The 21,455-nt window shown below is 34.8% G+C and overlaps 3 protein-coding genes across 5 annotated transcripts; 1 reads left to right on the top strand and 2 right to left on the bottom strand.

Moving 5' to 3' along the window:
• Positions 1-92: 92 nt before the first annotated feature.
• On the bottom strand, positions 93-11,659 carry LOC136773049 (E3 ubiquitin-protein ligase RNF19A-like). The gene is made up of 13 exons (XM_066726396.1): positions 10,977-11,659; positions 10,098-10,316; positions 9,883-10,025; positions 9,399-9,588; positions 9,006-9,317; positions 8,771-8,915; positions 8,552-8,688; positions 8,383-8,480; positions 4,346-4,544; positions 4,050-4,245; positions 3,727-3,892; positions 3,309-3,667; positions 93-3,230 (listed from the first exon to the last, which is right to left on the bottom strand). Exons 2-13 carry the CDS (start codon positions 10,258-10,260, stop codon positions 2,990-2,992), a joined length of 2,349 nt encoding a protein of 782 aa, XP_066582493.1. The 5' UTR covers positions 10,261-10,316; positions 10,977-11,659; the 3' UTR covers positions 93-2,989.
• LOC136773051 (uncharacterized) lies at positions 5,339-8,116 on the top strand. 2 transcript variants are annotated; one of them, XM_066726403.1, is made up of 4 exons: positions 5,339-5,443; positions 5,851-6,286; positions 6,384-6,599; positions 6,668-8,116. In XM_066726403.1, the coding sequence occupies exons 2-4, from the start codon at positions 6,128-6,130 to the stop codon at positions 7,604-7,606; spliced, it is 1,314 nt and encodes a 437-aa protein (XP_066582500.1). In that variant the 5' UTR covers positions 5,339-5,443; positions 5,851-6,127; the 3' UTR covers positions 7,607-8,116. The 2 variants fall into 2 exon arrangements, with proteins under 2 accessions (XP_066582500.1, XP_066582499.1); XM_066726402.1 differs by having other exon boundaries at positions 5,363-5,635.
• An 853-nt stretch (positions 11,660-12,512) lies between the features above and the next one.
• Positions 12,513-21,179, bottom strand: LOC136772254 (fragile X messenger ribonucleoprotein 1 homolog). 2 transcript variants are annotated; one of them, XM_066725106.1, is made up of 15 exons: positions 21,078-21,179; positions 20,632-20,684; positions 20,184-20,334; positions 19,937-20,100; positions 19,700-19,865; positions 19,231-19,301; positions 18,446-18,517; positions 17,282-17,429; positions 17,071-17,208; positions 16,195-16,233; positions 15,582-15,725; positions 15,296-15,503; positions 15,003-15,215; positions 14,506-14,601; positions 12,513-14,360 (listed from the first exon to the last, which is right to left on the bottom strand). In XM_066725106.1, exons 1-15 carry the CDS (start codon positions 21,126-21,128, stop codon positions 14,173-14,175), a joined length of 1,902 nt encoding a protein of 633 aa, XP_066581203.1. In that variant the 5' UTR covers positions 21,129-21,179; the 3' UTR covers positions 12,513-14,172. The 2 variants fall into 2 exon arrangements, with proteins under 2 accessions (XP_066581203.1, XP_066581204.1); XM_066725107.1 differs by lacking the exon at positions 14,506-14,601.
• Positions 21,180-21,455: the final 276 nt, after the last annotated feature.

Here is a 21,455-nt window from a genome sequence, read left to right on the forward strand (position 1 = left end):
ACCAAACATCGCTTCACATACAAAGATTACGGCAGCTTATGTTATACTTTAAAGAACTTTCGCGGTCGTCAACTATAATTTAATAAGTTGAAGACAATTTTCTTTCATGATTAAGTATATTGAAATTAACCCTTCGTCTGCAAACGTTTTTTCGGTGCCATCAGTCTATAAACTTGGGTCATTCACACAATGTCCATTTCTTACTCTGTTAATAAAATAAAAACAGTCTGGAAAATTTCATGCTACTATTTAAAAACTTCGTTTTTGTATATCAATCATAAAATTATTTAAACATTTATTTTGCCATATAGTTTTTATAAAACAAATGAAGCAACCTAGTAGGATAGTAGTAATTTGCTCGTTTTATTTTGCTAACAAAAGACCCAGGTTTGCAGATAAAGGGTTAACTTGGTCGTTCGATAATACCTTGATTAAAGACGAATTTTCAACGTGCTAATGTAAACCAAATGTTTTCCCAATTGCAATTCTTAAGATCGCGACAAAAAACCTTAATTTAGTGTTTTTTTAGATTAAGTTTCACTTCAAAAAAACAGCAATGAGTTATTTAGTCATGATTTTTTTTTCTAGGTACAAATTACCTCATTTATATTACAATTACTTGAATAAGAAATTCACATAATAAACTGATTTACTTTAAATTAATGCGTTGTTTACAATTTCCTATTAATTTTGAGCCGCTTCGTGTTTATTTCGCTATCATTATTATTAATATTAATATTAGGGTTTTGTAATTATTTTTTGTTATTCTATGATCTTCGTTATCATCACGATTATTTTATTAACAATAGGTGGCAAAAGCCTAAGGAATTAATTTTTTCTCTTTCCCACTTAAGAGCGATTTTTTACAAAAATTTAATCCTTACGAAATATCGTGTATAAAGGCAAGATTTTCCAATCAGAAACTATTTTTATGTGAATAAAATTGATTATTACTTAATTACGAATTTTATGTAAAGAAAAACTTGTTTATAAAGATTACTTATTGTAATAGGTTAAGAAAGCAGCCAAATTTCAATACCATTGATTGCATATTTTTTGTTGGAGGGGAAGATGGGGCCTTTTTCTTCTTTTTAATTACATAAAACTCGCAATTTCAAATTATTTTTTACATATTTCATTAAAGATGTGCTAACTAAATACTACAGTACTATCTTAATAATAATCATACCTATGAAAAATATATTATGATACATCTAATACACTTTCACAAGTAACATAATGAAAAGGTACTGTCTTGTAACATTATTTAGAAGCTATGTAACTATGCTACATATTTTCGTTCAGAATGAGCAAATATTATTCACAATTCTTTAGAAAACAAATAATAGACATTTTTATTAACTAATTTTAAAGATATCATGTGTAAAGAATAAAGTGTACTATATTTTTAATTTGCGTTTTTCCTATAATTCATACACAATAAGAAAGTTAGTCTAAAAAAAAATGTTTTAACGAATACGGCCGATGCAATGATTTCAAACTATTTAATATCATTTGTTCTTTGCGACAATCCTTCTATTCTTTAGCGAAATAAAAAAGATCTGCAAAGATATTCAGTAAAGATCGGAATTCAAAGTATTGATAATTTTCAGGCAGTTAATCATTAGAGATGAAAACAGTTCCTTTCAATTTTTGTCAACCATTATTGTCAGCGTTTGTACCAAAATGAATTTCAAGCAAAAGGAAACTACTCTCAGTTACCAATATTCTGTCAAATAGAACAACGATAAATCTATACTTATGTTAGCTAGAAAAAAATATGTCAAGTCATTAATTACTTATGGACATGAATAATATGTTTACTTAATTAAAGCATGATAAAAACTGTCATCAAGTTTGATGCTATGCAGGCATGGTCTTGTGATAATTAGGTTTATCGTTAGTTGATTAATTTCAAGCCGAATTAGTTAACCAAAGCTATCAAGAAAATGAAAGAAACACATGGCATATAAATATTGCTCGTACAAAACAAATACTCATTATAAGTACAGAAAAAAAAGAAATATATTATATTTAATTATATTCAGCATTTGTTTCCCAAGTAAAGCAGTTCAATAACAAGCATCAGACTAACAAAGTTGTAATCATTTGAAACTGTGTCCTTGCTCTCAACATTAAAATGTCCTTTATCTCTGAAATCAAGAACACTTATTGTCAATTTAATCGCTTATAGAAATATATCCAATGATTGAATGTTTATTCCAAGTTATATCCAATATGAACTTTCTTTTAATAAATTCTTGAAATTTAGCTATTGGTGATCATTTTTCAAGATTTTTAATCTTTGGCTAGAATTTTTGTGAACGCTTACGAGTATACAACAGTTTCTTTCGAAAATGTTGATTCTTTTAGAGATCAATAAAATTATCGTATGCAAGTACGTCTTAAACCCTGTTTAAGAAAAGTTGGCACAAAACGAAATTTTATTTTAGAACGTACCACGTAGTCTAAATTAATCACCTTCATCGAAAATTAAGACCTCTGTATGCATAAGCATACACGCAAACGTGCGGATAATTATACAAGATTTGCATTGATCAGCGTCTTTAATATCTTTCTAACCAAACCAGGTACACTGAACACCTGTTCTCAAAATTAATCTCGACTACCCTGACGTTTTCAATAAAATCGCTACATAACACCAAAAATTTCTCTAAAAAAATCAGTTGCTTCATTCGTTAACAAAAATAAAACGCAAAGCTGGTGTATAAATTTTCTTATTGCAAAATGATTAAGTTCAGTTATCGAGATATTAAAACTACCGATAAAAAATGGCACGCGCCTCCTATGTGCGAATACAAGATAGCATATCAGTTGTATTTACACGCCCGTCTTAAAAAAATGTAATAATCTTATTATATCAATTACTATGCGTTGCAAAACGAGAGATCTTGCACACACGTGCTTAGAATCTGAATATATATGCCATTGCGTTAATTTCCAGTACACTCTGTAATTAGCTCTGCACTCAGTCTTCAACTCGGTACAACCAATGATCATTGGTATTCGTTGTGGTTTTTTTTTCGTCGCAGATTGTGAATACAGTAGAATTCTGCGACGTGGTAGGAAATGGCTCCTCTATCACCGAGAGTCGTTTATCGTTACATACCGTTGAAGAGTGAAAGAAGACGTTCCTTAGGGTGGCGACATTGATCCGTTCGCGTGGTGTTTCCTCGGCAGAAGCTTCGTTACTTTCACCAATCGGGTTCCTACGCACAAAAATATTTATCGTTAATCACCAACAAGTTTCAATAGTGAATAGAGAGATCTTGTCATCGAACACTTACTTCGGCTTGGAATCCTCCTCTTCTTTGCCATTGTTCCTCTTCCTCCGTGTAGTGCATCTACTATTCACACTGCAGGCGCCAAGATTTTCAGAATCCGCCTCAATGAAACTGACGTGATCGTCGAACCTGACTCTCTCAGAGCCTCCGTCCTCCCCGGCAAAAGTAAAGTTACTGGAATCGCTGGTCTGTCGTTCTAGAGTCGGTTTGCGACGAGTTCGCTTGGCCAAACCAGGTGCTACATCGTCAAGTGAACTCAGAGACGTTGCTTGACCCGCAGAGTCCATATGACCACCGGCGACATATCCCGATGCTTGGTCACCTTCTGTACTCCTTCCTCCACTTATCGAGCCACCATCAACCTACAAAAATAGCAAAATATTGATAGCTCCGCCAAAGGCGATTATTCACATATACGTACGGCAAAATTTAAAACGGATCCGGCCAATGCTCTCGTGGACGCTGCTCCATCATCAAGGGCAATAGACGCATTCACTGATTTTTCTGACAAACTGGTTGCAGCCGAAGCAGTTTCGCTGCACAAGCTAAATCTTTGTGTCGACGTCACATCTGCTTGTACCTCCAGCCTTGAAAGATAGCAAACCCAATGCTTCGTTTTAATTTATTTTTAAAAATTTACCATCGCGATAATCTATTTATTGGAAAATCAACCATGCAAGAATTTGTTGAAATAAAAGAGATCGATCGATCAGTTTTATTCTGTTCCTGTAATTAGATTTATACCTTTGGCCACCGGGTAGAACACTAGACGCTATGCTACCAGCTAGACTGGTACCTGCCAGCGCCACATTGCTTGCACTCTCACGATCATTTTCCCGACCCAACTTTTCCAGCTGACTGCCACTGCCCAACGAAAGCGATGCCTCTCCTATGGAAGGATTACCACCACGGTGACTCGCTACGTCTATTGATGCAGCATCTATAAAAAATGATCATGCTACTTACAACCTTGCACTTTACAAGCTATGATTTTTTTTGCAACGAAGGCTTCCTTTATAATTTAAGCGAAGCATGATTACCTCCAGCATTGCGAACTCCTAAAGCGTTCATAAGTTCATTCTCGTCATCAAATTCAAAACGAACGCCACTGCCACTAGTGGAGACTCCACATCCTCCGCTACGACAAAGAGACACTGGAACAACTCCGTATACGTAAAACAGTAAAATAGGCACGCCAATGCCCACTGCCAATCCGGCCAGAACAGGAGACACCAAAATCTATAAAATAAATTTTTTACATTTATTATAGTTTTATTATTCCTTTCTCTTCTTTTTTATCAAATAAAAATAATCGATAACACATATTTTGAGTAAAATTATTACAGCAATATTTTTCATTTGATTCTGAAAAAGAGTAAAAGCAGAATGGCTATAATTTTAGAATAAGCACGGTTATTAGATATCATCGATCAGCATTCCAGCACCGCAATATCACGAGACATCCATGGTTATTACATTTCATTGTTCCCGATGATTACATCCTCGTTAATGTTTTTATTGCCCTGAGGTATTATTAGCCTATCTCCTACCGAGCCAAGAGCAATTTCATTACCTCCGGATAAGTTTAAGAATTTCTGGAATGAAATTAGCAAGCGTCCAATCACAGTTGATCAGGTTTATTAAATCGGCCGAACAAAAGATACATAAACGTTTACCGATCTATCGGTCATGCTTGGGCAAATCGTTTCACTTCGTTCATTCTTCATCATTGGCTTTCTATCTTAAGCAGAATCAGGACATTGAGAGAAGTATAATAAAACTAGGTTTTTCAAGGGATCCATCGTGCAGCATCACAGAGGATCGAAAGAAATTTTGGAATTTGCAGCGGGACCGGAAGTGAAATCCGATATGCCCATGATAAGCCGGGGGGAGCGCTAGTTACGCGAGGAGGGGGGGGGGGAGGAAGGAAGAGGAGTGGAAGAGGAAGGGCAAGCGATGGCGAGGGAGGTAAAGGAGGAAGGATATTGATCGAACGTAGGAGTGCGCGCACGGATCTGTGTCCCACACCCTGCCAGCTATACGCACCAAAGGTGGGCGATGACGGCCAGTGCCAGTCAGCACTTCAACAACCACGCTGTTGCACCTAGCTAAAATCCACAACGTCCAATACCTACCGGGTAAATATCATTTTCGCTCTCCTCTTTTCTAAACGATTTACTATGCGAAGCTTCAAACCAACCGACAAACGTATTCACCGGACCCTGACCTTTTGAGGATTCGGTCGCAACGGTAAAATCGAAAACCAACAAACATTTCCGTTACTGATAAATCAAATCTGCGTGCTCGAAGGCGCGAGTTATCAAAATCAGGTAAAAAATCAATTATCAATTAACTATCATTTTTTAATAGCAAATCCACCCTCTATTCTCACGCTCACTTTTAGCCCACCCTGTTAATTTTTTTCTTTGATTATTTCTTTTAGCGCGAGCATGAAAATATTTTGTATTTATGCCACAGGTCAATTTTGCTATATTATTTACTAGATTGTAAGCGATAAGTGTGAACAAATTTTCATTTTTTTCAGTGTCATCCACCACAGGCTGTTGAAGCGAACAAACTATAGAATTTTTTATCCGCTTCGTGATGATAACGTTAATTTTTATTGGAAGAGCGATAGCAGATAAGTCGACTTTACTTGTTACTGTTTAGAAGTATAGTCGTACAATAAAGAGAGAGTTATATATAGAGAGGAAAAGAGGAAGAGAGAGAGAGAGAGAGAGAGAGAGAGGAAATAAGAGAATAAGAGAGACGAGCGATCAACGATCAGAGGTGTCAATTTGCGTTGGCAAGAATAGCTATTCATGTCCACTGCCTCAATGTCAGACCTCGAGGATACTGATGACTCCTATGGTCTTTCTTATGGAGAAGAAAAGCCGATTTCCGATCTGCAGGTCACGGACGACTGGGAAATTACTGGAGAATGGCTGGAAAAAATTTTCACCAAGTGCTACGATCAACAGGTCAGTTATAACAACTCCAACTTGTCAATTCAGCGTACACATAGAAAAATGTCCAATGATTTTTACACAATAACTACCATAGACAATATGTGCACAGGTCTCGGTATACGATTTCGTTGTGAGTCCAGGATGTAACACAAACGAATGTGTGTTGAGTGAAATAATACGAGTGAAAGGAGATTATCAATTAGCAAACTCCAGCGAACCCACCGAGTTCTCCATTATTGTGAAACAACTGCCGAAGGATCCATTCAGTCGTTTCTTCGTCACGAAAGGCCAATTCGATCTTAGGGAAATCAAATTTTATACAAAGGCAAGCGCATGAGATTTTTCAGGTCCTCAAGAAACAAATGACTAATACCAATGTTGATATTGCAACAGGTTGTGCCAGATTTGATAAAGCTGCAAGAGAAGCAGCTATCGGAGGGCAAAGCCAAAACGGAATTACCGGTACCATCCTGCATTTATGGAAAATACATCCCACAAAGTGGTACGGATGACAGTCCAATTCCATCCAAGTCGATCTTGGTCCTGGAGGATCTTCACAGTTCCAATTACAGAAGAGCCGAATTCTCCAAAGGTTTGACTTTGGATCAGGCAAGACTGGCACTGTCGGCGATAGCCAGAATTCATGCTCATTCACTAGCGATGAAAGTTTTGGGCTATGAACATCTGTCCCGACGCTATACATTTCTCTTCGAAACGGAACAAGCTTCAGATTCCTATCAGCAACTTGTTGAACGAGGTTTGCCTCAACTGGCACAATTCCTCGAGAGCCGTCCGGGTTTAGAGACAGTTCTTGAGGCTCTAATGGCATTGAGACCAAAAACCAAGGACATTATAGCAGCCTTGTTGGCCCCGGAAGGACCACTGGCTCTAATAACTCACACTGACTTTTGGTGCGATAATTTGCTTTTCAAGAACGACCCAACCAATCCTGATTGTCGAATTCTCGATTGGCAAATGGTCACGTACAGCAGACCAACGAACGATATTGCACTTTTGCTGATTAGTTCGGTACCAACCGACCTCCGAAGAAACCACACGTGTCACCTCCTCGACACCTATTGGGAAGCTTTAAACAACACTTCTACCGATCTAGGGGTCAGCATCAAGGACCTTGGCTACAAGAGAGAAGAACTTGATTTTGATTATAGAAGATCTCAGTTATTGGCGCTTTTACTTTGCATCGGGTCTGTAGATGTTGCTCTGGGGGACCCTCTCACCGAGCAACGACTCCTGGATGTACTTCAGGACCTATACAATGACGGTGTGCTAACGGATGAGAATGTATTCGCCACCAGCCAAGAGGCCAATTAATTAGCATTTTTCCAGCTGAAGTCAGAATGTTCTTTAAAATGTTATTCCTAAGAGAGAATTGTTTAACGTGGTTGAAATGACTATCAAACGAGTTATTGAAAAGTAATCATGTTTGATCGAACATTGATAAGATGCTTTCATCTCATGTAACCCACTATTAAATGCTATTAAATGCTTTCAACCCTATATCGGTTAGGGCGGCAATATGATATTGATCCCTGTTCATGGTATATTAAGAGACCACTTTGTTTACACGTATTTTTCGGTTAAATCGACAAGTTTGTATAACGTGCTTTTTAAGAAGCTATCATGTTTGATCGAACATTGGTGAAATGCTTTCATTTCGTACAATACTATTATATTTAATGCTTTCAGTTCTACATCAGCTACGACTGCAATACGAAATCGATCCCTGCCCAAGATAGATTAAGCCATTATCCTATTTACACATGTTTTTGGATAGAGTTTTATGTATTGCTGCAGTAAAACGAATAAAATGAAACATTTTAACAGTGCTGCTGATATTCTAAGTTACCTCTTTCAAAGTTTAAACCTTGTTATAAAAGCCAAGAGTTTTGTAAAGACTATATCATATTGGAATGTTGACATTTTGTTTAAAATTACAAAATTTCAAGATTGTTATTTTATTTTGCTAATGTTAATGATTGTATAAGTTTTGTCTAATGAATATTTCAATTGTTTATAAAATAGTGGAAAAGAAAAATAAATTACGGAAGTAAACGAGATTAAGCAATAACCGAAAGAGAATTACTTACCGACGCCGTTACTCCGCCAGCGATGAAAGCGTTTCGTTTGTGCTTGTTAGCCTTTCGATACCTGGTATATAATTTTCTTCCCACCCACACAGGAATACCTAATAAACAATTAACCATTTATTGGCATACATGTGATTTTATTAATTACACTGTTTTTGTTATTAAATACCTATTATCATGGCAGGTATTGCTATTCCAGCGACCAGTCCTATTCCAACGGGAGCTCCGACTAAAGTTCCAAGCTGCCATAAAATTTTCTTTTTCCTAGACCATGGTTTTTTACCCCAAAAAGTACACCCGGAAGGACTAAAAATAAATAAATAATATGAATACCTGTAAATATAATAAATACTAAGTATTGCTATATATTTTTGAAAACAAAAAATACCTTAAATAATGTAAATCACTAATTTCCTTCATGCATAGCCAGCAAAATTCAGCTCCACATACTGCACAGGTCATGTGATTGCAAGTACCGTCCTCCAGCTTTACAATGAGTACTTGACATCTTGGACAAGGTTTTATATCGTCTCCTAAAAATATTAATTATGTTGGAAGTTTACCTTCATTTAGCACAATTAATCATCATTAGAAAAATAATAAAAATAAATAAATGCACTTACTATGCTGGGAATCGGTCTGGCTAAAACTGAGAGAAGAACTACGTTCATAATATTGAGTGCGTTGTGCCCTGGCGGCATCGCAAGTTTGATTAGGATGCCACCGTGCTTTGCAGTGATAGCAGAAGTAGGAGTCACATCCTGGACGTTCACAACGAAGCTTTGGGCAAGAGGCACAGCCACTGGCTATTACTGCAAAACTACAGTCTGGTGCTGGGCACCACCTTGCATCGGGCTCTACAGCTAATACCCTCCTTACCATAAAATCCTCATATTTTTCTAGTTGTACTTGATCATTGAGGATCATGCGAATATCTGAAATCAAATTATAATTACAGATTGATACTACATTTATAATACAACAATGAAAAAAATGTGAAACCTTAATAAACCTACCATTTGGATGCAGAGGCTCAGAGCATTCCGGACAAGCTATATTAACTCGAGATTCAGAAATCTCAACTCTTAGATATTGCTGCAGACAATCATAACAGCTGCGATGAAAACAGGACTGAATGATTGGAAATAATTCTATGGGTAATTCTGCTAAGCAGAGAGGACATTCGTATAAACCATTTTCGTTGCTCTGGAAGAAATGAATTTTAAATTACATATGTTCTTTGGATTAATGCTAAACAAAGGATCCCATACAATTCATAAGGTAAATATAAATATTATAAGGTGAAAATATAATACTATAATGCTAAATTCTTTGACAGATTGCATTGCACAAGTCAAATGGTTCATGATTAGACCATTATGCCTGTGAATATGTTTTCATCAGAAGATTAAGATTTTTAACTTGAAAAATTTTCAGTCAACTTAATCAAAATCTCTTCTTAATATGGATTGTATGGAATCTATATATTTCTAATCTTACTTTTCCTGCAGAAGAGAGAACCGAGCCTTTGCTGGAAGCACGCTGCAAATCTGAGTTGTGAAATTGAAAATTACTTGATCCATTACTAACCCGAGCTTCACCTTTCTCGATATCTATATTTTTTCCACCAGCTGTTTCTTTTCCTATAATAAATTATTGTTTTAGTAATAATTGTTAATAATACGATTAATTTCAGAATGCAACTATTCACTTACCTTTACTAGTTTTACTAGAATTTGGAGTCCTTACAATATGACGTCCAATCACAGGACTTGAATATAATAATCTTCTTAAAGAAAATCTAGGAAAAATTCTTCTTTGTCTTGATTGGGCTCCACTACAGGAGCTACTATTATTATTTTCGCTTTCTTTAAACATTCTGAATATATTTTTCTTCTAACTATATTAGCATTCTTGCAATTATGCTTTAAATCCTATGAAAACAACCATTACAAATCATTAGTGAATTCCATTAAACTCATGTATGCACAAATGATAAGTTTATAGGTAAATTAGCTTTGTTAAGCTTGAAACAAGTTTTTGACTATTTCTTGATATCTTCCACTCAATTTTGATGACAAAACAAAAAATCTATACAACAATAAGAAATAAAGTTTACATTACTTTATCCCTATTAACTCACAGATTTACGCGATGATAACACTGGTCACATTAAAATAATCGATGAGGCGATTGTAAAATTGTATATAAAACATTTCAAAAGTAATCACTTCAGCAAAAAAGTAGAAAATCCATATTATTTTACTTCGTGCTACAGCAATTTAGATCAGAGCTGCGATAACTTTTAATCGCATCACAATAATCGCCATTTCTATTTCGCGAAGGTCTCAGTTACTAATAAAGTGGCTGCAAAAAATTCACAAGCTCCATCTGAGAAGTTTTGTTTGAAAAACTTATTAAACCTCACGAGTCTCATTAACATAATGAATTCATTGAGATGGAATTGAAGGAGCTAATTCGAAAATAATGTCGATTAAAAGAAAATTGGAGCTTCGAATGACTAAACTAAACAAGTGTAGAATCTTCGTATGAAATCTTTCGTGTTAGTCAATGTGGCTGAGAAGAAAACATACCTATAACTCCTGTAAGTGAAATCTTCGAATTATGAACGAATCGGTCACCAATCAGGATATATACAATGAGAATTTGGGAAACCTTGATAACAAAGGTCGACGATTTTAAATAATTTTCTGTATTTATACTTTGTTGGTTAAGGGTGCTCACTTGTCATAACAGCTGACTGATCCAGAATTACAGACTTTATCACAGTCAGAGTGAGGCTTTGGAATAAGAAATAAGAATGGAATTGGAATGGGGTTTTCCACTCTGCATGGAATTCGAACTGTACGCTATCTTGTGGATAAAATTCATAGTCGCGGTCGAACCCGCTGAAATTAAATTCGAAAAACTAAAATATGAAAAAATGAAGCTATTTAAAATGTAGCTGAGGCATTTATTCTTTGCTCTTGGATGAAAACGTTAATTTTCCCGTGGAATCTTTTAGAGCAATCAATTTGTCTCAGAATTTCCTGCCATTTTTCGTTAGAAATTTTATTAACCATCACATCAATAAAATACTATACAACAGAATAATATTCTGCAACTGCTATTTGTTTGTGTAAGAGATGCGTCAAGGTGTAAAAAGATACGTGCGAGTCATGCTTATCTCTACCACGAAAAAGAAATGACTCACCTCTCGGATAAGCGAACAATTAAGTAAATAATTTTCATTCTTCCTATAAAGCCCAATCAAATTGCTTATTAGAAAAAAAGAGGCCTATTTAAAAAATAATAGACCATTATATATCAGACAGACCTGCAGTTAATTGTCTTCTTATTTTAAAAACTGTAGACTTAGTTACAAATAGAAAAATACTTAAAAAAGTATTCCTTATCTAAAAAATTAAATACTTGAAAAGGGGATTGAAATAAATTATTAATAAGTATCGTAGAGCAACTATAGTTAGTACCAAGTATTAGATTTTAGTTTAACCAAAATACTAACCTTAAAACGACAATTGAAGTTGCCAAATGTTTTATTTACCAACGATCAGACTTATCGATAAACGTAGTATGTATATTTATAACTAAAACGGATCAAAGTATTAAAAGCACAGCTATAAATAAATATACCTCACTATATCACAACTGTATTACGTGCTTAATATATTTGTTTGCGTTCGATTCTTTCAAGAAATGTCACTTGTTGCATTTTGAAATTTCATCGCTAGGTTCGGTGATTGTTCATGGACTTTTGATATTCATGGAACACACAACAGGAATACATGAAACATTTTACGTAATTGGATACTTTCACATTACACGGGTATATCATTTCACTCCGACCGCCCGAACGACGTCAAATCCCTCTACTGGTGTTACAGCAGATCCAATATATCCAACATGACATATTAGTTAATCTTCACTTTCATTTTAACACTCAGCAATAGGTTCAACTCTTCTGTTAAATATGCAGGCAAATGCTCGATGAGAATAAGATTATAACAAATACTACTAATTTTTTTAAGGATAATTAATGTGAGAATATCAAGGAGCAGGATTACAGAATTAGCAAGGATTACTAAAGGTAATCTCGATCATGTCAATGACCAGTCTATGTACAGAAATGTTTTATTCTTAAATTATGCACAAATTGCAATCAATACAAATGTATCTGAAACAAGCAAGTTGGGGGATATCTCAGTTTTTTGGCTGCCATAATAATATTCAAATAATATGGCAGCTATTTTGTTAGGTGTCAATATATTGCATCAACCACCGTGAGTTTTTGCAAAATCCATATAAGACACGTCCGATTGGTTGTTGTCATATCCGGAAGAAGAGATGACTGTTTTAAATTAATATCCGACAGAACATTAGTCGGTCTATAATTAATTTAAGACAGTCGATCGTATCTATTTAATAGCTTAGTATAGTAAAGCTAATTTATTTGTTCAGACATTCACATTTCGACTAAGTAGTATTATAGTAATAAAGGTATGCTCTAAGTCTGCATTTTCAGCTAGATATCGTAAAACATGTATCATTTCTTCTCTGGCACATCATACATTGGTATCACTAAGTATATGTTTACTTTCTTTTAAATCATTATGCGAAACAATGCAGAAATGAACGTCATATATCAAATCCTAGCATTTGATATAGTAGTCTTACACTGTAGTAGAAAAAAAGAGGAGTTTAATCATGAAAAAAAAAAACCGCATTGAAAATCAAATCCCACCTTTTCTATGCACACCTGTATTATTTTTACGATCTTTTAAATATAATCAAAATAAGTCGACTTTTTAAGCATTTATCAAGGTATTATTAATCAACACTCAGCAGTGAAACATAAAAATCTAGTGTTGTTAAGTAACTCTACTAATAAATTGTAAACCAAAAACTCAAATATTGTAAAGTAAATAGAAGGAACATCATTGGGAATACCTTTGAGTTAGGATTTTTTACAGCTGCCGCCCTACCACTGTTAAATCTATTAATGGAAACTTCACATTTCCGATCGTGTTCTGTTTCATCCAACGATATGTCGTAAATCGAGAAGCAACCACAATTGAAAATTTCAACATGCAAACTTAATAAGCGATGACAAAAATTTCAGGTATCGCGAAAGACAGTAAAGAAACAAGCTTTCCCAATGCCCAAAACGTTTAAGAAAAATCTCAACAAAATCACAGAGCATGTCATGTAATCAGTTATGACAAAATAGTAAGCTGCGCCGTTTTACGTCATATCTGGAGTGAAACTTCATATTTGGTAATTGACGTACGAGCCGTATATGTATCCAGACTAACATTGGATCATTACACGCATCAACGGGTGTCAGGGAAGTATCGTACTCAGATACGCCCTGCGGCACTGTCACATAAGTTAGAGGAGAGCTCGGTATAAAAATGAGGCACAGTTTCACAATCAGGGAAATTCATCGTACCAAATTGTGCTGCTACTACACCTCCCAATGAATGTATCCGTTATATCAAACATGATAGCGTAATTGCTATCATTAACTAAACCATGCATGGATATTAATATATGTCCTTAAATGTGTTTAAGGAGAATGACGATTTCTTAAACAATTGTCGTATTCTTATCGGTAGCAAACAGTCTTAACAACGAGCGTAGACTAATCATGTCGCGTTTCATATAACCGTGTAGTCCTTGCGTGGGTATGCGTCATGTATGTGCTGGATGTTAATAGCTCTCATCAGGTATAGTGTTGTAATAGTGGCGAATCGTAAAGGGAAATGTTGATTAGCCACTGGTACCGTTAACCAGAGCTTCTTTAGGCTTATTGCTCTGCTGCATGCGCGGATGACGAATCCGCTGTTCTCGCTGGCCTTTGGGTCCTTGGGAACTGCTGTTCGTTACATTTACGTCGTTGGGAGGAGAACCCTCTTTATTACTTATTGTTGACGCCTCGACCGGTCCTGCATTACTGCCTGAACAAACCCATACATTATAACTATCAAATTTTTATACACATTTAAATCATCAGGTGAACTGAATCCTCTTTCACTCATTTCAAGTTCCTTTAACGTTTTCGCAAAACTCATCCTTCCTAAAGAAATGTCAATTGTCAGTTACCTTGAATTTCTGTTGGAGTGGAACTTCGAAACCGCGAACGCTGAATCCGTCTTCGCCTCGTTCCTCGAGGACCACCCTCCACACTTGATACAGACTCTATACACAAACGCATATACACAAATTTCCGTGACAATCTATTCGCGATTTCTACTTTCTCACAACCAAAAATCTCATATTTGTGAAAACTTGTTACTGTAATTAGTAGCGTGCTTGCGACGGTTAATGTCAATGTCAATCGCGAAAATCACTTTTTAGTACGACAATTGCTCTTTAGGATAAGGTTGAATTTTGCTGTGCAGTGTTAAGGATTCTAATAATAATATTAACATTTAGAGGGCAAGACTTCTTCCATATAAATTACTTTCTTTCAAGTGAAAGTTACGCATGTAATATTTATGATCCGTATGCTAGTGACCACTAATGTGGTCGCTTCGGCCCTCTAAAAGTTAAGACTATCATTAAGCGCCATTTTGAGCTTCACGGTGATTAGGGACTACCTCTATCAATGCTTGATACGTCTTGACTATCCAGGACAGTATCCTCATCGTCTGTGGTTCGACGACGTTCGTCTCTTCGGTCCTTCCGGATTGTTGGGGGACGGCCCTGTCTACCACCCATGTATCCGGAATTTCCACCCTGCTGGTGACCTCCCCGTGGTGGAAGATCTCGCGGTCGATCATCATTTCCATCAAAAGCGTCACGACGCAAACCTGACAAAGCGATTAATTAATATAATACAACTTTAAACTTTAGGAGTTTTAATATCTCTATAATAATTTGCTAGTATTACCTGCGTTATGTCTTGTTGGTGCCCTACCCCTTCCTCTACCCCTGGACTGTCCGCCCCTTCCCCCACGTCCTCCACCACCCTCTTCTGGTCCACCAACCATACCTCTTCTAGATGGAGGAAAGCTTGGAATCTGCCCCGTAGGCGGCCCATGCATACTTCTCAGCTTCTGATCAATTTCTAGTTTTTCTTGCCGCAACTTCTCTACTTCCTGTATAAAATTTCAAACATCTCTTTTTAGTATATGTATGCTTACCATCTCTGTATTTAGTTATTTTCTGAAAAATACCTTTAAGTGTGCCAAATGATATTCTAACAGAACCTTCGCATTGGCAATGCTTTCAACTGTTCCAACAAACACAAAAGGAACTTGACCTTCTTCTCTTGGTATTGTTGGTTGTGGTTCGTTGTCGCCTTCTATTTTTACCCGCACCTGAAAGACCGTTTAGTACTTAATACTCGTTCTGCGATATGATGAGTAAGAGGGATCCCTTAACATTGTATATTTCTAGTTCCCATCCATACCATACATAATCAGTCATCAGTGATTGACATTCCCTTCAATTGAATTGGTAAGTCTGTAAAGTTTATCTAAGCTTCTCGGCTCAAAATTTTGTTTATTTTATTGAATAAAAATTTATTTGCTAGGTTTATTTCTTCTACAGCATTAAAGAATTATAGTTTTGATATTTTAAAATATGCCAATCAATTATCTCTTTTTTTTTAATTAATTTAATTTATCAGATTTTTTCCTTTCATTGATATAAAGTTTATTTGACGACTGAAAGTAAAGCTGGCCCGAGTGGTTCATGGTGAGAAACATAAACTTTATATGTTCATTAAGCTTACTTTGATGAACAAGATGAAATAAAATTGCAAACAGTATAAGGTAGTATACTTACTCTATCAGTATGTATATTCCCACTCGAGCCAGATGTAATCTACCGAGAACAAAGAATGCACGTATATCACAAACAACGTAACCCCTAATTATAACTTCCATTTTCAATTGAACGATACATCTGATTTGACTGACTTGCTACTTAAAGCAATGAAGCGGTTGGAAAAGCATCAATCTCAAAGTAGCACAGCCTACCTAAATCTCCTTTATTGAAACCAAATTTAAAAATTCGGTTTATTTAAATAAACAAAAAATTGCCCTAAAATAATTATTAAGACCGTGCATCGATAGCCAAGCTGCTTTTCAGTTATCACATGATAATACTGATCTTTCATTGCAAAAGGCCTTCTTTGCAGAACATAAAAATAACGTTAAAAATAATAAAAGGAAATTCATCAATTACTTACCAGAGACTGATTTTTTATAATCTGCAAAGAAACCGTTGATTGTTTAATAAAAAAATTGGTAGGAATTTTCAACTATAAATATCACAAGGGATCATGCAGCTTTTGACAATCATAATTAAAAGATTCAGGATAAACGGCGTTCAAGTGTCGAATATCGTTAGATGTTTTAGGCGTGGATGTACGGTCTTTTAGCAAAGAGAAAAATTTGCGGAAAAAAATGAACGTATGAGTGTATATATATATACATATATGTGTAATTATATATATACACCTGTGAATTAAGCAGATTTAATCATTTTAATCAGTTATTTGACATTTTCAATTATAAAATTTAAAAAGTAGAATTATCAACTGAAAATGAAAATTAATAAATAGCAGAATAGAGTGAAAATTTGTTTCAATTTAAAAGCAATATTTTCTTCTGATTAGTAACTTACCACTTTAAAATATATAAGCAAAATAGTACTTACCACTCCACTTTTGTCAACAATTTCTTGAATTATACGTCCATTCTTCCCAATTACTTTGCCTACCAACGCACGTGGAACCTGTATTGATTCCTCGCTGTATTCGAGCATGGAGCGAGCTCTCTTTACAGCCTCATGTGTCTAAACAAATTAATAGACTGATAACATTAATCCTACAGTTCAATTGAGCTTTCTCAATTTGGTTTGCACATACCTCTCCATAAATTTTAAATGTGCACGAATTCTCTTCTAGTTCAATGTTCGTGATTCCCTCTACTTTTCTTGCCAACTGTATATTTGCACCATGAGCACCAATTGCCAAACCCATGAGATCTACGCGAACGTTAAATTCATCCGTGTACCTAAAAGAAAACAAAATAACAATCACAGTTTGAAATTTAAAAACATTATATACCAAGAAAATTTTGAAATGGGGAATTGAGGTATTAAATGCTACTTACACGGCTAATTTTTATCATTATATTTACTTTAAAAAATAACTGTGCACTTTAATTATGTTGTAATTTTGATTTATGAGTACATTGAAAGAGATTAACATTGTTAGATTTTTGTTAATCGTATGTATATACATATTTAAATACAATGATCTAATGCTAATACGAACAACAAAAAGCAAATGATCAATATTTGTTTACTCCAAAATGCCTGTAAGTGGCTTGTATCTTGGCAGGGATAAGATGTTAACATATCAAAATAATGAATATGCATGCAGCAAAATTCACATTTTGTTAATTAGAGCAGGGTGTTGAGTACAATTATTCTTTTACTGTAGCTTAAAAAATACTGATGATTGTTTTCCTTCAAAATAATCAATATTTTTAATTAATAAGTTGGTTGTAATAAAATTCCCATGATAGAGCCACCATTTGAAAAGCTTAAATACAAAATTGTGGAAATATATCAGTGTTTCTCAAACATTGGCAGGCAAAGGTAAACTGAATTATTTTTGTATTTTTTGGTACTGTTAAAAACTGAAAGAAATCGATCACAGCTACACGTTGATTTTTTGCTATTTTCAGGATAAAGCAGAACTACAAGAAATATTAAAAAAAAAATATAATAATAAAAAAAAAAGTAATCCATCTAAACGTAATGCATTTTTTGTTCAGTGATCTTTAGTTAATATAACCTATTTAAAAAAAAAAAAAAAAAAAAAAAAAAAAAATGGAAAAATAATGTTTATATTTTATATGAGTGTAAAGCAACATTTTTCAGTGACTTTATAACTACACAACGCCGAGACACATGCACAGGTAGGGTGTGAAATATTATTTTCCATCCGAGAAATGCATCAGTGTACTAATTTGTAATATATAATAAGCTATCTTATATCTAAACCACGCTGCTGTGATCTCACCTTGAATTTGTTCTCACCCCTGCCTCAAAGTCTGAGACACGCTGATATATAAAGTTTGAAGATCTAAATTTGCTGAAATGAGAAAGAAACTCTGGTGTAACTAAATTGACAACTTGCTGCATGATGGCCCTATCTTTTATGCCCTTGCCATTCTGTCTGTCAGCTCTTTTATAACTTTCAGTAATAAATTCATTCAATTTTATGCTTTTCCTATGATTTTCTTTTTATTACATCTTCTCAAAAAGAAAAACCAAAAACTAATCTGATTAGTTATCAATACTTACGAGGTTCTAAATAAAAAATATAGATGTATGTATATACATATATATTTTTTTAATGGACATGCTTACATTGCTAGTATGACAGATTTTTAATACAATGAAGTTATTGTTTAACATTGTTATACAAGCATGCTGATGTGTGCAGAAAAATTGAAGTATTGCAGAAGTACAACCATAAAGTATCTTACGAAATGTTAGTCAATTTACTACATAAGATATGGAAAATATTAGTAGTTTCTGTTTCTTTTTTCGTAATGCTTTATGCATATCGATAAGGCAACCACTAATACAAAAAGAAGGAATTTCAAATGAAATAGCTGTGAAATTTTATTACCAGTACTGAGTAAAATCAACACATATAGCAGTTAATGACAAAGTGAATTAAAATTTTCCTGCCATTAATGTGCAAGCCACAGACAGGATGGTAACGAGGACAGTATGTGGATGAGGGCAGGTAATAAATTTCACGACTTTTAAGAGTTGAACAATTTTCTATCTACTTACCCTCCTATTGATTGAAGCTTGGTTGTTTCTAGTTGTCTTGCTGCTTCTTCTGTTCGTTTTAGCAATAAGACCTGGAAAAATATAAAATTTATTACTTTAAGGTTTTAATATTCTTGATTAAAAATTTATTTTGATTTGTAAATAGTAACTGTGTTCAAACATATTTTTCCAACGTTTCGCAAATGTTTCTATCTGGTTTATTAGGATTTCAGGAACCTTCCATATTGAGAGTTGTCTCAATCAGGCTATCTGCATATACTTAAGTGCAGTGTTCACGATGAATTTGCTAGCTAGTGGTAATAGTCAATCGGTCGGACAATTAAAAGACTGGGAAAAATTGCGAAACATCGGCGACAAATATGTTCAAGCATGGCTACCTAGCGGAAGCCAAAATTGATATTCAGAAATTAAATTAATTATATCTTGTTTCATTTATGTACAAAAACTTCTTTTAAAATGATTTTTATACCTTTTGTGATAAGTTTCGGAAATGCATTTCCCGGAGCATAGAACTGTGCCGATGTATCATTTCACTACGGGAGATGGCCAGCAATACTCCACGTTCAGGTAAGTATCGACACACTGCAGCCTGTATCGCTTTTTGAAATTCCTTGTGAACATTATCCATTTTTGCACTAAAAATTAAATTTGATTAACAATTTATCCAGCATGAGCATATCTTCTAAGAAAAATAATTTTTACTTACAACTCCCTAAGTTCTTCAGGTATTTCAAGTTCTACCTTATGAAATGTATTTTTATCAATAGGGGGATTAGGATTTTTTGCTCTTATTCTTTCGTTTCCTACTATTTCAGTATACGTATGATCCCAACCCAGATATTGGACTACTTCAAAACCTCCTTTGCTCATCTATTAGATAGTTGATATTAAAGAAAGTCAGACTTAAAAATTTATTAAGTCAAAAAAATAATATAAATTTTGAAGCTACTAACTTTGATAATGGCTCTCCACCAACCCCAAGCTTCTTGCTCATTGGATCGAGAAAATACTTCAATCTCCTGATTCTCTTGAAATTCTGTTTTAGCAGCATCTTTCGGAGGTAGACGCACTTGAGCAAATGGAAACTTTGACTCTGGTTGCCAGCTATAAGAAATTGCAAAATAATTATTAAAAAATTAGTCTCCAATTAGGCTTCTAAGACTTTTACACGAGAATGATATGATTCATAAGGCATAAATATCCTTGATTAATACTAATGTTGGATAGAAATTTATATCTTCCAAACTCTATCTTTATTTTTGCCAAATGAAAGAGATGCAATGTTTTGCAAGGGTAATATTTCTATTGATATTTCTATATTACTATCATAAGAATAAAGAATAAAACAAAACTATGGAGCATTGAAAAATAGCATAGATAAATAAAAATTGGTCAACTTACTCATTTTCAAACTGTACCAAAACTTCATCGTCAAAGACATCAGTGACAAAGGCCTAAAAGAAAGCGACATAGAGGATGTGAAATTATTAGTCGTAAAATGGAAAGACAAGAGATCAACAGCGTTACACGAAATTGGTTTTTACAAGGGAGAGCAAAATGTGGAGAAAGATGACAAAAAGAAGTATTACAATAGAAAAAGTTATTTTCAGGTTTTTTAGGGATAATCGATGGAGATGAGCGATGAGAATCGTGGGGAAAATCACGCCCTGTCAAACGAGACATGGCGTCCGAGGAAGCCGCGTTACCTCGCGAGCATTTGACTATTGGAAATTCGCGAAGTACAAACGCTGATGGCGTTAAGTGAAGACCCAAAAGTGGACGATAGTTAGCTGGACGATGACGATACTCGCTGGGCTAAATTTTTCCATACTTTTCACAGAACGAACCTTATAATATGCTCCGTTTTCGCCGCATACTTCGACTGTGAGATCCTCCATCTTGCTTTTGTGTGACGGCTCGCCTCCTTCGCAGCAGGCATGTTAGCGAGCCGCTAGCGAGCGGCGATTTCGAGGTTGCATTTCTACTTCCGACCAATCACCGATCTCCCATTTATAATCCTCTACCCTCATTTGTCCAATGCAAGCAGTCTTACCAATTTAATATCTATTTGGCAGCACCAGGCATCATCGTCTTTTTCGACCTTTCTAACCTTAATTTGTAAAACATTATTCTAAAACAAAGCAAGAACGTTTCTTCGATTTGTTTTCAGAATTTGGAATCTCTAATAAAGCAGCTTCTAAAATTTTTGTACGATATTTTACATT

This window comes from Prorops nasuta, unplaced genomic scaffold, assembly GCF_024137725.1.
Source record: "Prorops nasuta isolate Cenicafe-Biocafe unplaced genomic scaffold, Cenicafe_Pnas_1.2 PNAS00004, whole genome shotgun sequence".
NCBI lineage: Eukaryota > Metazoa > Arthropoda > Insecta > Hymenoptera > Bethylidae > Prorops > Prorops nasuta.

What these genes read in the sequence shown, in the direction of transcription:
- LOC136773051 (XM_066726403.1), top strand. Translation starts at nt 6,128, where the DNA reads ATGTCCACTGCCTCAATGTCAGACCTCGAGGATACTGATGACTCCTAT. An exon ending in CCAAGTGCTACGATCAACAG is followed by an intron (nt 6,287 to 6,383) that starts GTCAGTTATAAC and finishes ATATGTGCACAG; the next exon opens with GTCTCGGTATACGATTTCGT. An exon ending in AAATCAAATTTTATACAAAG is followed by an intron (nt 6,600 to 6,667) that starts GCAAGCGCATGA and finishes ATATTGCAACAG; the next exon opens with GTTGTGCCAGATTTGATAAA.
- LOC136773049 (XM_066726396.1), bottom strand. Translation starts at nt 10,260, where the DNA reads ATGTTTAAAGAAAGCGAAAATAATAATAGTAGCTCCTGTAGTGGAGCC. An exon ending in TTCTCTCTTCTGCAGGAAAA is followed by an intron (nt 9,589 to 9,882) that starts GTAAGATTAGAA and finishes CATTTCTTCCAG; the next exon opens with AGCAACGAAAATGGTTTATA. An exon ending in TGAGCCTCTGCATCCAAATG is followed by an intron (nt 9,318 to 9,398) that starts GTAGGTTTATTA and finishes ATTTGATTTCAG; the next exon opens with ATATTCGCATGATCCTCAAT.
- LOC136772254 (XM_066725106.1), bottom strand. Translation starts at nt 21,128, where the DNA reads ATGGAGGATCTCACAGTCGAAGTATGCGGCGAAAACGGAGCATATTAT. An exon ending in AAGCTTCAATCAATAGGAGG is followed by an intron (nt 18,518 to 19,230) that starts GTAAGTAGATAG and finishes TTCTCATTTCAG; the next exon opens with CAAATTTAGATCTTCAAACT. An exon ending in CATTTAAAATTTATGGAGAG is followed by an intron (nt 17,209 to 17,281) that starts GTATGTGCAAAC and finishes TAATTTGTTTAG; the next exon opens with ACACATGAGGCTGTAAAGAG.